Below are 12,631 nucleotides of genomic sequence, written 5' to 3'. Positions count from 1 at the left end.
TGACACTGAACTAGGGGCACAACCCAGTGAACAGGCGAGAGGTCCATGCCAAGCCCCTGCCACCAGCCTCGCCCCCCAGTGAGCAGCCAGAAGCTCTTAGCTGTCCGTCCATGGGCTGCCCGGGGCCTGCAGCACAAAACCTCTTCTCAGCGATTTGAACGATAGTTCAGAATATTCTAAAGGTGAGGAAAGCATGCTTTTCTGTCCACAGGGACTTGGGCGTGGACTTCAGCACAGCAGCTCTAGAGACTTCTCTTCTGTGGCACCCAGAAGGTTTCCTGTCTGCCCCCCAGCCAGCCCAGGGCTCCCTAGACGTTCATGGGTGCGAACTGAGTCCCTGGCGTCTGCTTAGCATGTCCGGTCCCTGGGATCTTGTTAGAGTGTTCGGTGGGCCTGGATGGGGCTCGGGGTCTGCCACAGGCGGCACAGCGTCCCCGGCTGGCAGGAGCTCCGGGCCTGGGCCAGGCGGGGGAGGTGGCCAGTCCGAGCAGGGTGGGGTGATGGCCCAGTAGGGCATAGGCCCGCGTGTCACTGGTCATCGTGGGATGGCGGATGCTGGGTCTGCCTGTCCCCGGCTTCCTTCTGACCCTGGTGCTTGGTCATGAAAGGGGACAAAAGGAACAGCGTGTGGGTCCCTGGCCCCTTACAAGGTTCCCCGCCATGGGGGAGGGGACAGCGGCAGTCACCCCTCTGCCCTGTGTTGCCTTCAGACGCAGTCCTCTCATTGGCCATGTGCGGACGCAGTCAAACCAGACAGACCTACTGCTGATGCTCGGGGGGCTGAGGGCTTAGTTCAGGGTCACGGTTAGCTTTGAGGCAGGGTTTCTCTTCCTGCAAACCCAGGTTTCCGGAGCTTCCTTCATGGGCAGCGTCTTTCGACCAAAACTGGTGCCAGCTGAGAGGTCATGGATCCTGCACCAGGCGGTCCTAAGAGCCCCAGACTCAGAGCAGGCACCTCTGACCTCACTGACCGCCCCCCCCCCCGCCCTGCCCCACAGAGAAGGACTGGCCCCATGCTGACTGTCGCGGGTCCAGGGGTGCCCGCAACCGGGAAGGGGGCCCGAGCTCCCTAAGCCAGGGACAGGGCATGCCTGCCAAAACCACAGCGGCTCCTTGTCGAGGTCTATTTGTTTAATTTTACTTTTTAATTAAATGGGTCTCTTAATTGTTTTTATTTTTCCAACTTTGTTAATTGTCAGCGTAGGAACTTCATCACTGGGGCAATGGGTTCCCCAGTGGCACAAAGCAGGCCCGGGAAAAGTGCTTGTTGGTGGTTTAATGACCCCAGTGAGTAACGCGGAGCGAGCTTGGCACAGCTAGAATAATGGCCCAGGTCACATGGAAGGCGTCCACCGCACACACCAGCGGGAGGCCAGGGGCGAGCGGGGACCCTCCCGTCACGTGGCCCCCACTCCCCACGGACGCTGCAGTTTCCACACGGGCCGTTTGCATTATTTGGAGTATTCAGGCTAAATGAGGAAGCGGCCATGGAGGCAGGACAATTATTCTGTTATAATGGCTGGCAGCCCCGCGTAACAGAGGTGCCTGTCACGGCCAACCCGCATCCAGCTGGGAGGGTCATGTTTTATTAAAACTGTGACTGTTGTCATCCAGCCCCTCTGCCATCCCATTCTCTCCTTCCAAAAATAGCAGGCCCCGTGGCAGTGGCTTATTATGATTAAAAAGATAAAAATAAGTGAAGGCTGAAATAGGTCCAGGACACCCGAGGTAACACGAGAACTTACTTTTTAATGAAACTTGAGAAACTGTTTTATTTTCCACTGCCTCACAAAGCATCTCTGGAAAAAAAGAAAAAGTGAAGAATGATTTTAGTGCTGTTGCAACTCTGCATTTTCAGAATTATGGCAGTTGTGATGCACACGTGGCAAAAATCACCGTTTTCAGTCCAGAGTCTTACAGGGCGGCACCTCCTCAGGGAGGGAAAGGGGCTGCGGGTGGACCAGACATGGTCACGCTGGACCTGGGAGACTGCCCAGTGCCCACCTGTGAGGGAGGTGGACTTGCCACGAGGTCGCCTCTTCTCAGGAAACTGAACACCCACACAGAGCCACACCTCATGCTTCCTGCACGGGGCACGCACTCCCCTGGTGCCTCTGCTCTCTGAACTGTGGCCTTAACCGTGTTGAATCATGGCTTAGCTCAAGTCCACAGAGACAACCGAGTGTGCCTGCCTGTATCCAGTGCAAATGGGGACACATCCATCCCATCGGTGACGGAATCAGGAGTGAACGTCCTTATGTCTGCAAGGACGCACAGCCACCAGAAAGGGCTTCCTTACCCAAGAATCACTAAGTTTGCAGGCAAGCACAGCAAACATGATCCGGAGACTTCCTAGAAGTTAGTTCCTTAAGAATAGATTCGGCTGAGACATTTCTGCTTCCGTCCACCTAAATTATCATCCTCTTAAGTTACTTACATACTAACTTTAGCCAAAGGTGCATTTTCTGGGAAAGTTAGCAAATACTTTTTTAAATTATCTTTTAGTTATAGGAATGGGAAAGAATATCCTTCCTGTTTTGTTTTGCTCTTCAGAAAGCTATTTTGGCTTTCCCTTAAAAATAAGAATGATTTTGATGACTTGTCCTCTAGAAGGATGTGCGTTTTTCTCCCCTTGGAGGAAGATGGAGTGAGGAAGTAATAGTTGCTCTTGTGCCATACACTTACTTATGTGCTGTATTTAATTTGATCATGAGCTTTGATGGAAAGTCATGGGATCTCGTACAGCATGGGGTGGTGCGTTCGCGCTGAGATGGGGACAGAATTCTGTGGGAACCCCTTGGGGGAGTCACCAAGACTTTCTTTGTTTCTTATATTGCTCTTGTCTAAAGGACAGTGATGCTCTAAAGAACTAGTTCTCTTCGTTAAAAAAGCAACATCACAGCATGTTGTAAAACCAGAAACGGAAAAAATGACAGTGTCCCTGCTGGGCTGACTAGTTTGCTAAGTAGCAGTAGATAAATACTGTCAGTTTTTAAAAATCCATAGTACCATTCGATTCCTTATTGGAATGTAACTATCAAAAAAGAGAAAGATGTTTTAAAGTGTATTGTATGTAGTTAGGTATGTAATTTGGAGAAGGAAATGGCAACCCAGTCCAGTATTCTTGCCTGGAGAATCCCATGGACAGAAGGGTCTAGCAGGCTACCGTCCATGGGGTCACAAAAAGTCAGACACGACTAAGTGACTAACACACACACAGGTATGTAATTAGGCATTATATCAACAAATACTTTTTTTTTTAATTGACACAAAAGTATTATTTGTAAGGCATGGTCTTTATCTGAGTAAGTTAACTTGAAAGCAAGGATTAAACCGTGAGGCAAGGTTAACATTGCTGAGCTAGATTGTTACTCTCTGAGCCCAAACCCAGGCCTGAGAGACCAGGGTGATAGTTGTGTGAAGACAGCCGGAGGCTTCTGGCACCTGCTTCTCCTGGCCCTTCCTGCCCCGTGCCTGCAGCAGGAGGGCAGAGCCCGCCGCCCGTGCAAACAGGCCACTGTCCTGCGTGTCACTGAGCCCATGTCCAGCAAGAGCCCAGCAATACTGCTGGTGTCTGTGACCCACTCAGGGACGTGGCGATGTCATTAACCCGAGAAACCTACACGGGCCCTCTTCTGACAGGACAGGGATCCACGCGGGACGTCAGGAATGTGGAAACTGAGAGCGGAGGGGCTGGGCCCACGTCCCGTCTTGTGTCTCGTGGTTGAACCCAGACTTCTCAGGGGCTTTAGAACAGGGCGGCCGCCCCTCACACAGCTGGTCAGGTTCTCTCTTACCGGTAGTCGGTAACTGAAAGTTCCCCGGAAGGCACTCGAGCCGCTCTGCTCCCTCTGCAGAGGCCAGAGGCGAGGCTGATGGGGCCTCCTCAGCCGCTGTCCCGCTGCGCGGACACAGACCAGACCCCAGGGCCTCCCAGCGCAGGCTGCGGTGAGCCAGCCCACGGTGAGGCGACCGCTGTGTCTCCTGCCCTCCTGGTCCCGTCCACAGCGATTCGAACAGTGATCACCCGAGGGGGCTGGGAGACACCACGTCATGCCTCGCCTATCCCCGGCACAGAGAGCTCGAGTCCAGGAGGGGTCTGTTCTCCATCTGACAAGACTGAGTTGGCGATTCACGGGGCGGAAAGGGCCTCAGGCACGCCCATGTCTTCATAGCAGGACCTGCAGGCCCCAGGGAGCAGGCCGCTCCCTCGGGGAGCTGGAGGCCAGGTGAGGACGCCCAGCGGCCTGTGCAGCCCTGGCCCCACTGCACTCTGTGTTCTGACTCTGACCACGTGCCGTCCTGTATCTCCCGGGGTCTCGGGAACCTGCGGGTGTCAGGACCCTGGGTTTTCCATTGTACTCATTCTTTCCTCTCTCAGAGCAAAGTGATACTACTATCACCGTGTTCAAAGTCCCGATTTATTCTAGAGTCAAACCCAGAAGCACACATATTGTGTCTTCACTTAGGGTAGGAAGTGGGGCACTTGGTGATAAAGTCTCGGACAGATAAGGTGGGGATGCTGGCGATGAGGAGCCGCCTCGGGGCCGCAGGAGTGAGAGGTGATCATAAGCAGGAGGAACGTGTGGATGGTGGGCGGCTGCCACTTGGATGTCAGACCTTAAAACTGGGCAGAGCCTGCTGGAGCTGCAAGAAGCCTGTCTGGCTGGGAGCAGCTCTCGGAGCCCCTGCCTGTCGGCACCATGCACAGGCACCACTGCGGGGGCGGGGTGCTGCTTCTGAGGCCCCTCCTGGCCTTGGACCCGCACCCACAGCGAGGGGCACCTGCAGGCTCAGCTGCCTGCAATGTGGGAGCCGGGGCCGGCTGCCCACGTGCAGCTCCTCCAGGTCAGGGGAAATGGTCAGCACAGAGACCCTGTGGATTCCTTGGTCGCCTGCAATGTCTCTCCCTTAAAAAAAAAAAGTTTCTAAAGCACAGAGAAGCAATACAGGAAAAACGAAAGACAAAGTCTTTCTGGCTCAAACAGTGCACTGTGTGTGTATGTGTGATGGTGGGTGGGTGTGGATTTTTTGTTTTGAAAACATGCCGTGGAAAAGGAGACGAAAGACTGTGGCCTCAGCCTCTCTGGCCTCTGTGTTCTGAGCACCTTGCGGGTGAGGACGGTGAGGGTCAGGGGCAGAGAGGGCCTGGCGGGGGCCAACCCTGCAGGAGGGCGAGCGAGCAGGGCTTCCCCAGCCTGGCTGCCAGGGTCCCTGACCCTGTGTGCGTCTCGCCAGCCTTTCCGACTTTCATAGTCAATACTGAGAAAGAGCAGGTCACGCGGCCCCGTGGAGCCCAAGGGAGCAGTCTGGAAGCTTCCAGACCCGCGGTGTGTGCAGGTGGGGAGGGGCGGCCCCAGGCTGAGGTCACCAGGTCAGGGTCTCAGCTTCTCACCTTGTCTCAGGGGCCAGGATGGCTGAGCCTCCCCACCTTTACCTCCATAGGATTGCTGCAGGATAATACACATGCAAGGGCTTAGAAACTAACCGTAGGAGTTGGGTAAATAGTTTGTTCATTCCTTATGATCTGTCTTGAGATCTGTAGTTGCATTCAGAAACCAAGAATTCAGAAACGTGGGAACGTTTACTTAAAGGTCAGACGTTGAAAGGAGAGAAATATGTAAAAAACTACTCAGACTCACGATTCCTTTTAGGTTTGCTCTGTTCTGAAGATAGTCACACGGAGCCCACGGGGGAAACCGCAGGGACGAGCCGCGGCGTTTCAGCACAACGGGAGGCTCTGATGCCAGCTACTCTCACAGCGGAGTCAAAAGAAAGCCAAATAGTTTACTTTAAAAGGACTTTTCACATTATTAGTGACTTTGCACACTCGTTTATGAATAGCAGAGACATCTTTCTATGGTTTCAGGAAGGATATAGTTAACATTTACCAATGTCAGTCAAGTACAGGTGAAAACTATGTGCTTTGTACATGTTAGTTTTGGTATTTTTTTTTTAAATGTAACTTCCTTTTCACTCAATCCCATATTTATATAGAGAGGTGGATTTGTGTGTGGGCATCAGATACACACATCCTGCGTCTATATCCCAGATTAAAACAACACTTCAAACTGCCACATAAGTTTTAGGAAAAAAACAATAGTTTCCACCTCAGGAGCATTTTAGAGAAAAATTAAATATAAGGGAAAAAACCCTTCTTATTAAATTGTGGTATAACAGCTCACCACATCCTGTTGCAGGGACATCTGACGTGAAGCACAGCAAAGGTTCCTCTTTCAGGTCCCTCACGATCCGGGAGGGTCACATGTTACCTGCAGTTCAAAATACTTCTGTAAAGAAAAAAAACCTCTGTGTCGGTGGAAAAGCTGAATAAGAAGGTGGAAATTATCAGTAGAGAGAAGACATTGTAGGAAACCGTAGGTGTCTTTGGCACAACCATATCAAAGAAAGAAAGCCACCCCCAAAATAACCCACACGGAGCCCCGGGGCTGGGCCTGATGGGGGCTCGGACCCATGACCTCATGGAGGGAAGATAGGAAGTCGTGGCCAGGAGGACCGGGGCCGGGACCCTGTGCTCCACTTCCCACCCTCTGTCGGGGCCCCTCCACCTCAGCCCTACCCTGACCTGGTCTTTCTTTATCCATCTGTGAAATGGGGCCATCATGGCTTCCCTGCAGGGCTCCTACCCAGACTGTGTCTATGGAAGGGAGTGAGGTCTGAGCGCCCACCCTCAACCCTGGGGACCCTTGTGGGAAGCGTCATCCACCGGGGGTTGCTGGTCTTCCACCTTTACTTTGGGCAGCATCCTGGCTCAGGCCGCAGTGCTCAGGGAAGATGCAGGAGGATGTGTGTATAGGGGAGGGGGGTGGGTAGTTCTTGCGTCTGTTCCTAAGAGGAATGAAACACTGTGACCCCAGCCTGCCCTTTCCAGTCGTGGACAGCACTGGGTCCAGCCAACAACTTGTCGACAGGGGGCTCATCAGAGACCCCAGCTGATGGCGATGGGCAGGAGCTCTGCTCCCACCCTGGCCCCTGTGGCTCTCCTGGGGGCTGCCCACGGGACCGGGCCTCGCTCAGAGCAGAGCCCTGCACTGGCCTCCTGTCTGGGCCCAGCATGTCCGGGATATGCCTCTTCACTACACCCCCACCCCCACCACGGGCACCCCCTTAAAGGTTCAGGTGCCCCAGTAGGCAAAAGGGGAAGCCCACCGCTGAGGTTTCTTCCCCTTTTATCTCGTCAAACAGATGTTATTTTTCCTGTGGTCTCTCTAACCCTGAGTAAAGATTCTCAGCTACTCCACTGACCGCCTTACTAACCCTCAGAGCTCCCTCCCAACCCCCTCACTTTTACCCCTCAGATGGGGAAAAAAATGGAAACAGTGACAGGTTTTCTTGGGTTCCAAAATCACTGTGGACAGTGACTGAAGTCATGAAAGTAATAGATGCTTACTCCTTGGAAGAAAAGCTTTGACAAACCTAGACAGCATTAGAAAGCAGAGACATCACTTTTCAGAAAAAGTCCATATAGTCAAAGCTATGGTTTTTCCAGTAATCATGTACTAATGTGAGAATTGGATCATAAAGACAGCTGAGTGCCAAAGAATTGATGCTTTTGAACTGTGGTGTTGGAGAAGACTCTTAAAAGTCTTTGGACAGCAAGGAAATCAAACCAGTCAATCCTAAAAGAAATCAACCCTGAATATTCATTGGAAGGACTGATGCTGAAGCTGAAGCTCCAATACTTTGGCCACCTGATGTGAAGAACCAACTCATTGGAGAAGACCCTCATGCTGGAAAAGATTGAAGGCAGGAGGAGAAGGGGACGCAGAGGATGAGATGGTTGGATGGCATCACCGACTGGATGGGCATGAGTTTGAGCAAGCTCCAGGAGTTGGTGAAGGACAGGGAAGCCTGGCATGCTGCAGTTCATGGGTTGCAAAGAGTTGGACACGACTTAGCAACAACAACATTACCTCTCAGGTCTCTCTCCCAGTTCCAGTCATTATTGCCCATCAGATATTTTTCAGCCATCTATTCCTGATCTTACTAGACTGCTGTGAGATTTCCATTTTCCTAAAACTGGGAAGGCAGAGCTGGATTCTGAGTGGTGTGACTGACCTCCACCCCCACCCCCTTCAGGTGAGGTCAAGCACGGTTCCCACTGTGAAATCTTTGCCTTGAGGCAAGACAGCTGATTTCTGTTCTGGGAGGGAGCTGGCCCCACCACCTCCATTACCCTTTCTCAGTAGTAGCTGTCACCCAGTGGGAGAGATCCTAACCTGCGTGGCCCCAAACCTGCTTCTTTTCTCGGAAAAGTTTAGGCAGCCCCACCAGGCCCCTGGCCTCGGGTTGCTTTAGGACAAAATGAGGTCACGGTCAGGAAAGCACCCCGTAAACCGTCGGGTGCCCAGTGAGGACAGTGTGAATGGCTCTTCCATGCCCATGCTGCCACAGGGTGCCCGCCGGCCCCTGTATGTACGCACCCCCCACCCCCGGCAAGTACGCTCCTCTCTCCCGTACACTCTCTACTGTCCGTGCCCCCCTCCAACTCCCCCATCTGTGCAACCCCCCCCCCCCCCGCACATATGGTCTCTACCAGTCCGTGCCCCTCCGCCACCCCCCCATCTACGCTCTCTCCCGCATTCGCGTCCCCTCCACTCCCCACATACACTCTCTATATGCTCTCTCTCTGTCTCTAGTTGTTCTGCACAGTTGGCCTGGGGCAGAGACACCCTGGGTGCCATTGAGGCCCATCCTGACCCAGACCAGACCTCAGAGAGACTCAGATCCTGTGACTGTCTTTTGTCAGAATGACCTTTCGGGGCAGCGCTTGGGAGAGGTGGACTAGACTTAGTAGACTTAGGAGCACAGAGGCCGAACCTGGAGGAAACAGAGGAGCTGCTGGGCTGGGGGCCCATGTCCCCCCGCCCTCCCTGCCCCAGGCCCTCAGGGACCTGTGAGCCAGGCAGGGGCAAGTGGCCTTACCCGCCCGCCGCAGCGCCTGGGCCCAGGTGCACTGGCCGAGGGTCGTGGAGGCAGCTGCCTCCTGTCCAGCATTTCCCGCACAAGGCTGGGGCCATCGGCAGAGGACCTGTGACCACCTGTCAGCCGTGTCAGTCTGGGCGTGTCCCTGTGGGCCGCTGCCCCGCACCCCCACCTCCCACGTGCCCCCTCCTCAGGAGGAGCCGGGCTCCGGGGTCCACAGGGCCAGTAAGTTCTGTTGTCGGTTCCCGTGACACAATTCCTGGTTCCCCACTGTGCTTTATTATTGTTATTCTTAAAAATACTTGGCGGGTAGGGGGGTGTTGAAAAGCAGTTTAGGGAAGGGAGTGGGCTCGGAAACGCGCCCTACTGATTGCTCCGGGAAGCCGCCCTCGGCCCGCCGGGGCCTCGGCAGAAACACATGGTTTATCTGGCGGCAGAGGGGAGCCCGGGCAGTTCCGTGACGCGAGCACGTCCCCACCTCTGAGCCTCCCGATGACATTTCCCATCTGTGCCGTCGGGGGTGGGGGCGGACGGAGGGAGGTTGCCAGTCCCTCCCGAGGCCTCTGCCAGCTCCGCTCACTTCCTCCCCAGCTGCCAAAAATCACAGGCCGATGGTGGACACGGACGAGGCAACAGAGGTGAAGGAAGAGCCCTGAACAAAGGGAGGCTCAGGCCGGGCAGTCAGCCCTCCTTCCCGACCTGCCCTGAGCCGCCTGGCCACGAGGCCGCAGCAAGGGGCTTGTGCTTCCAGCGGTGCTGCCACGGCCGGGGTTTATCTGTTGGTTTTGCAAATCTGCATGAGCGCAGATGGCGTCCTGCCCTGGGTCAGCCATCAGAACCTGACACGGGCCCCTGGTCTCAGCCCAAGTGCTGGCCGTGTGGTCACAGCCCCGGGCCTGGGGCAGCCGTGTCCTGCCGGCTCAGGGCTCATTCTCAGGGGACAACTTTTCACAGGCTGAACATAACTGAGTGATGGGATTTCTGGTGTGCACGTAAACTTGCGTGTGGAGTCCTGTCTCTCTGACTCCCTCTCTACTTTTGTTTTCTTACAGTAAATGAGATAATCCGCAATGACCTCTCCAGCACCAACATCCACTCGTAGTTGGCAGCGTGGACCCTCAGAGGCTGCGTGGTGTCTGTCTATTCCACGGTGATGACTCTGAGTCAACAAATTGAATCCACACCTGGTACCACTGGGAGCTTCCGCCGCAGTGAAGGCTCAGGTCACTTGTGCAAAGTAGCCCAAGGAAGGAAGGACCGATCCCTCTTCTGAAGGAAAGTCACCTCAAGAAGGAAATGAAAGTGGGTGGGTGGGGGGAGCACGGAAGACAGACCTCGTGACACTGCCCTCGTGGCCTCGGCCCGACATGGCGGCCTGACCCCAAGCCGCGCCCTTCAGGCACGCTGGATTTTTCAGTGGAAGTGCCTTATTTCAGCAGACCGCAGCAGCTGGGCACTGTGGAATCAAGCACTGACATGGCTACCAGGAGGGCATTTGTAGGAGCAGAAGCTATAGGACGTTTCATCACGAGGCTTTATCCTTTGTATAAATTAAAAGAATACTGGAGGACTGGGCATTGTGAGGAAACCCTACCATGCTTCCTACTTTCCCACCTCTTCCTGGGCTGTGACATACAATTCTGTTGCCTTACTCAGCGCGTTTCAGAACTGCTCCAAAGTGTCATCTCAGATCTCGTGACTACCTTCCCTCCCCTGTGTTACTCAGACCATAGGGTTGTTCATTGTAGCATGTTAGGATTTTGTTTTTAATCTGGCTTCAAACATAGCACAGGTAAGTTGAATAGCACAAGATAGGTTACTGGACAAAAAGAGAAATCTCTCTGTCTTGGGATAGGTCTTGCATTTGCATGTGTGTACATATATAGGCATATATTTATGGTGAACATAACCGACGTGGTGACATTCAGTCTCCACCCAGCAATGGCGTCCGTGTCAGCAATAATCAGTATCCGTTTTGGAAAATACACCGGAGGCTCAAGATCCAGCTCCCCATAGCCACATCCGTGGGGGCGACCCCCGGCCCCAGGAGGTCTGCGTCTCGGGTCTCCTGCAGTTAACCAAGCACTTTAGAACCAGGAGAGGTGCATCCATGATATCGGCTGTTACACCAAATGGCAGAATTGGAAAGGAACTGTAAATAGTGTTACAGAAGGAGTGTAATATATTTGTTCCGCTGTAAGATCATTCTTTCACAAAAGCCTTGTAAGTGCTTCATCTGAGGAAACCATTACCAAAAACAGCGTTTTACTATGTGGTGACTGTAGTGTTTCCAGACTAGTTACTGTTAACATAGTTAGTGTGAGCTTTACTGCTGCATTTTGTACCCATAACAGCTTATTACGCGTTATTGCTAGCCGTGACCTGTTGTTTCACATAACCAAAAAGCATGGTTTAATGAAAACACGTTTAACCTGATAACTGTGCCTTAGGAACTCATGCCCCCTGCTGGAATGTGGACGAATTGCACCCTCGGGGGAGGCGACACATCCTGTCACCAAACTCAAGTGTTTCAGTTGGGAAGGCGCTCTCCCACGGAAAGAATTATTTTTAAAATGTTGTTCTGTACGACTATGTCTTACTTGTTTTTTAAGTCACAGAAATGAAATCCTGAAAGCCATATTTGTAACATTTGCACATTACTGTGAAGAGCTGACAGTATATGGCTTCCTGTACATAGCGCCCCCCAACCCCGCCTGGAGCTCTGTCCTGCATTTAGCCTCCTAGGAATTGCATGAGACGTTTCTCGGGAGACTGTCCTACAGAAAGGAGATGTTTGATACTGTGTTAGCTCTCTGTGTAGGTAGAAAATAGATCCAATAAAGCAATATTTTCTTTCTTTTTTTTTTTGCTGGACCATCTTAGTCGGACTGTGAGTCATTCCATGCATGGAAAAATCTTCTTTGTTTCTAAGCATGTTTTCTGCTGTAGGTCCGTGTGCTTGTGTTTGTAGAAGGGCTTCCCATTGTCCAGCTGCACGTGTGAGGCGTGTTCTCGCCTCCTTACACGTCAGGAAGGCCACCCTGGGAGGCGTGGATGTTAGTGGCATCCCCAGTGCTTAGATGGCATGTCAGAAATGCTTCTCCAGGCCTCGTGGAGAGGACCTCCGCTTCTGCCAACATTTCTGTCTGGATGCAGAGCCAGGTGAGACCTCCCACACTCATACGTGACCTGCCATCACCTTCACAACGAGGCCTGTGGCCGCCTGGCTTGGCTGTCTCCTCCTCTCCCCCACCCACATCCCCTACTTCGGGCTCGGGTGGGGACTGTCAGCAAGTTGTTCTAAGACAAGGGTGACACCAGGAACTTCCAGGGGACACTCCAGGGCTCAGTGCACTGAATTGCGGAGATACTGTTTTGCATTCAGGTCTTTCAAACTCAAGAATTCCTGTTTCTTTGGCCAGAAGGTTTACAGATTGCAGTGGACGTGTGTGTTAGTCACTCAGTCGTGTCCAACTGTGCGACCCCATGGACTGTAGCCCACCAGGCTCCTCTGTCCATGGAATTCTCCAGGCAAGAATACTGGAGTGGATAGCCATTCCCTTCTCCAGGGGATCTTCTAAAATCCTAGAAAAATCTCATTGATGGAGTTAGCAAGAGTCCGTCCCACCCAGTTTCTGTCCTGTCTGAAGGGAGCCCAGCGGTAACGCCCACAGGAGCTCAGGGA

General features: G+C 53.2%; 1 protein-coding gene across 2 annotated transcripts in view; it reads left to right on the top strand.

The window, feature by feature from the left end:
- Positions 1 to 11,820, top strand: part of NFATC1 (nuclear factor of activated T cells 1) — a 93,706-nt gene extending 81,886 nt beyond the window's left edge. For both annotated transcript variants that reach the window (XM_061131243.1, XM_061131245.1), the window contains exon 10: positions 9,999 to 11,820. In XM_061131243.1, coding sequence (XP_060987226.1) covers positions 9,999 to 10,048 — 50 coding nt within the window. In that variant the 3' untranslated portion in view covers positions 10,049 to 11,820. The remainder of the gene's footprint in view (positions 1 to 9,998) is intronic.
- The last annotated feature ends 811 nt before the right edge of the window (positions 11,821 to 12,631 follow it).

Source organism: Dama dama, chromosome 27, assembly GCF_033118175.1.
Source record: "Dama dama isolate Ldn47 chromosome 27, ASM3311817v1, whole genome shotgun sequence".
Taxonomy (NCBI): Eukaryota; Metazoa; Chordata; class Mammalia; order Artiodactyla; family Cervidae; genus Dama; species Dama dama.
Note: the sequence above shows the minus strand (reverse complement) of the source record. Positions and strands in the feature narration are given on the sequence as shown.